The 3811-nt window shown below is 44.7% G+C and overlaps 1 protein-coding gene across 1 annotated transcript; it reads left to right on the top strand.

Moving 5' to 3' along the window:
* The first annotated feature begins 277 nt into the window (after positions 1 to 277).
* On the top strand, positions 278 to 2515 carry LOC129020816 (putative methyl-CpG-binding domain protein 3-like 5). Its single transcript, XM_054465651.2, has 2 exons — positions 278 to 322; positions 1934 to 2515. The coding sequence occupies exons 1-2, from the start codon at positions 278 to 280 to the stop codon at positions 2513 to 2515; spliced, it is 627 nt and encodes a 208-aa protein (XP_054321626.2).
* Positions 2516 to 3811: the final 1296 nt, after the last annotated feature.

Below are 3811 nucleotides of genomic sequence, written 5' to 3'. Positions count from 1 at the left end.
ATTAACTGTAAATACCACCCCGCCACACACATGGATTAAATTCTTTTTCTACTAACACTCAGTGTTGGTAACACCATGTTGGTTTCTGTATAAAGATTTAGAAATGCTTCAAATCCAATGGGCGGAGACAGGGTGTCCCTGTGGATTATCCACTGATTGCATTATCACTCCCTTCCTCTATAAAAGAGGAGCCAGATGCAGAAGCCACTGCATTTTCCGGCAAGCCAAGGGCTGTCTGCATCTCAGGAGTGGGGTCAGCAGGAGGAACTCTACAGCTATGGGAGAGCCTGCGTTCACCTCTTTTCCAAGCCCGCTTATTCTGGTGAGTATGGGATCCTTATTGACTATTGACCGAAATAATGTCCATTTGTATTCCTTTTTCTTTCTGTAAAACATCTTTACAGTTATTAGCAAGTCATTCTCAAAACTAGATGCTATCTCGTGGAAACTTATACCCTAGGTGTTAATATTTGTTGAGTAATATTCCAGGTATTCTAATTTTTTGGCCATGGAGCTATCTGGGGATAATAGCCCCAATTTTTTAAAAGTCCAACAACATCACTAAGAAGGAAAAGAGGTATTATTTGGCCCTGCAGTCTTCAAATTGTCTCCCTCTCTGGAAAGTTCTTGAACCAGAAATTGCTTGGTCCCTTTAAAAAAAATTTAGTTCTCTGGTTCAATATAATGATCGGTTAGTCCCTCCCTAAACTCACTGTCACGATTCATTGTAGTGAATTTCTTTCTTTTCTGTTTCTCTGTTTCTCTCCCTCCATCCCTCTCTGTCTCTCCCTTCTTCTTCATCATGGAACTTAATTCTATCTGATACCCTATCAGAAATTTGTTTTTAGTGTGTTTATTGTGTCTTCCTTCTCACCAAGATGAAAATCAACAGAGCGGTGATTTCTGAAGTTTACTTCTGGATCAGGGGTTCTACTGCACAGCTTGGCACATCATAAGTGTCCTGTAACTAAGGAGACTAAATACTTTTCCGTCCAAAGGGGAACACCTTGGGTAGTGTAAGGGGTAGTATTAATCTTAACGCAGGACAACAGAAATGAAATGAGAAGGACAGAAATGAAGGCTTTAAAATAGAAAGTGCACTGATAAAGTCTGTATTTGAAACCGCTTTATGAGACTAGAGTCTTCCAATTGAGTTAGAGCAAGAAAGGATGTCAAATCTTAGGAGGCACTTAATCATCTTTCTCAGTATGTCATCCAAAGATTCTCTCATGGTATAACTCTAGTTAATTGAGCTTATTAGAAACAGAAAGCGACATGGCGTTTCTGAGGTTTTTCTCCATGAGCAGGAGGCGTTCAGGTGAAGGTGGGATCTGGGTGTGGCAGTGAGTATGTGAGGGTTGGCGAGTGCACCATTTCTTTGGAGACCAGAGTCAAGGAGCTATGAAAATGATGTTGTGTCCTGAAGCACAGCAGAAAGAAATACAGAGAAATGTGAGGTCTTGGTTAACAGGGAAGTCTGGGATCCCGGTGTCTTGTTGGGGATGGGTTAGGAGGCACCAGCATGTGTGTAGCTGACAGTGGCAGGGAAGAGAAGAGAGGGGTGTCCTCTGAGGAGGATGAGGAGGGACAAGGTCTGGAACTGGCCCTGGTTCATGACCTTGAGCATTTAGTCCTTGACTCGCATGAGCCCGATGAGGTCCCAGGAACCAGTGTCAATGCCTGGAGTCTCTGCCAGCAGCATCAGCATCACACGGAGAAATGCAGAGCCCAGAGTCCACCCCAGACTGACTTGGGTTCAGGTCCAGAGATCTGAGTTTAACAAACCCTGATGATGTACGCTGCCATTTGAGACACATTTCCCCAGAAAGAGAGGCTGGTGGGAAGATTCCACTGAGCTGAGAGAAGCCCCCCAGAGCTGATCTTCTCCTGTCTCCATTTGGGTGAAATCTCACATTTTCTTTTCTTTTGAAAGGGGAAGCTCAAAAGAAACATGATACCCTGGGCTTTACAGAAGAAACGAGAAATCCACATGGCCAAGGCCCATCGGAGACGAGCTGCGAGGTCTGCTCTCCCCATGAGACTCACCAGCTGCATCTTCCAGAGGCCGGTGACAAAGATCAGCTCTCATGCTGACAACCAGGTCAGACACAGAAAAGGGGAGGAGCACCTGGAGAAGCCGCAGCAACTCTGCGCCTACCGGAGACTGCAGGCCCTGCAGCCCTGCAGCAGCCAAGGAGAAGGTTCAAGTCCACTGCATTTGGAGAGCGTCTTAAATATCCTTGCACTGGGGATGGCCGGTGCATCTCTGGACAGAGCTGGTGCTGAGCGTGTGCACAGCCGGCCCGAGCCCACTCCTGGGCAGTTTCCAGCTGTGGCAGGGGGGCCAACCCCAGGAGTGGGTTGTCAGCTCTCACCGCCCCTCTCTGGCCAGTTGGTGACTCCTACAGATATCCGGAGACAGGCCAGGAGGGTGAAGAAAGCCAGGGAGAGACTGGCCAAGGCCTTGCAGGCAGACAGGCTGGCCAGGCAGGCAAAAATGCTGACAGGTGGATGAAGTGCAGGAGGAGGGGGTGCTGAGAAGTTGTGGGGTGTGGCCCCGGAGTTGGGGGGTGAGTCAGCGGGGACAGTCCTGGGTTTTGAATCCCTATCTTTTAATGCCCGTCCTCTTTTCTGCTATGAATTGTCACACTTTGTACTTCCCCACCTGTTCTTTATTAAACGCATTTGAAAGGCAACAAGTGTAAGGAGTGGATGGTTTTGTGGTGAGAAATTGGGTTTCGTAAGGCAAAGAAGGAGACCTTTATATGTCATTGTACACCTGAATGTCTGTTTACCATTATTTTTATTAGTTTTTCTTTTCTTTTCTGTTTTTTTTTTTTTTTTGAGACGGAGATTCCCTCTTGTTGCCCAGGCTGGAGTGCAATGGCGTGATCTCAGCTCACCGTAACCCCTGCCTCCCGTGTTCAAGCGATTCTCCTGCCTCAGCCTCCCGAGTAGCTGGGATTACAGGCATGCACCACCACGCCTGGCTAATTTTGTATTTTTGGTAGAGATGGGGGTTTCACCATGTTGGTCAGGCTGGTCTCAAACTCCTGACCTCAGGTGATCCGCCTGCTTTGGCCTCCCAAAGTGCTGGGATTACAGGTGTGAGCCACTGTGCCTGGCCTGATTTTAATTAGTTTTTCTACTAAATTCTAATTTAATTTTAAATGAAATTCTAAAAAATAAAATTAAATTATATACTTTTTAAGTGATATGATTACATTACATAACTTAATGAAGTACACCGATTTTAACATTAAATTTTTATTTTGAAATTACATTTTCATTTATATTTTTTAGATTCAGGGGTACATGTATTTGTTGATTTTATTAATATATTTTGCTTAATGGCATGGATTGGGTTTCTAGGGTACTCGTTACTCAAATGGTGAACATTGTATACAAAAGGTAATTTTTTGTTGTTTTTACAAAAGATAATGTTTCAACCAAGAAGTAATTAAATTATTCTATGCTGAAGGATCATTTAGTGTTTTGTAGTTACATTTTTCCTTTTTTTTTTTTTTTTTGCTTTCTTTTATTATTTATTTATTTATTTATTTATTGAGAGAGAGAGTCTTGCTCTGTCACCAGGCTGGAGTGCAATGGCACGATCTTAACTCACTTCACCCTCTGCCTCCTGGGTTCAAGCGATTCTCCTGCCTCAGCCTCCCAAGTAGCTGGGACTACAAGCGCCCACCACCATGTCTAGCCAATTTTTGTATTTTTAATAGAGACAGTGTTTTGCCATGTTGACCAGTCTGGTCTCGAACTCCTGACCTCAGGTGACCTGCCCACCTCGGCCTCCCAA

The sequence above is a fragment of the Pongo pygmaeus genome, chromosome 20 (genome assembly GCF_028885625.2).
Source record: "Pongo pygmaeus isolate AG05252 chromosome 20, NHGRI_mPonPyg2-v2.0_pri, whole genome shotgun sequence".
NCBI lineage: Eukaryota > Metazoa > Chordata > Mammalia > Primates > Hominidae > Pongo > Pongo pygmaeus.
The sequence above is the reverse complement of the archived record's forward strand: the minus strand, read 5'-3'. Positions and strand labels throughout refer to the sequence as shown.

Bases quoted from the DNA above. Each gene is read 5' to 3' on its own strand.
- LOC129020816 (XM_054465651.2), top strand. From the start codon at position 278: ATGGGAGAGCCTGCGTTCACCTCTTTTCCAAGCCCGCTTATTCTG. The intron at 323-1,933 runs GTGAGTATGGGA...TTCTTTTGAAAG, and splicing joins TTCCAAGCCCGCTTATTCTG to GGGAAGCTCAAAAGAAACAT.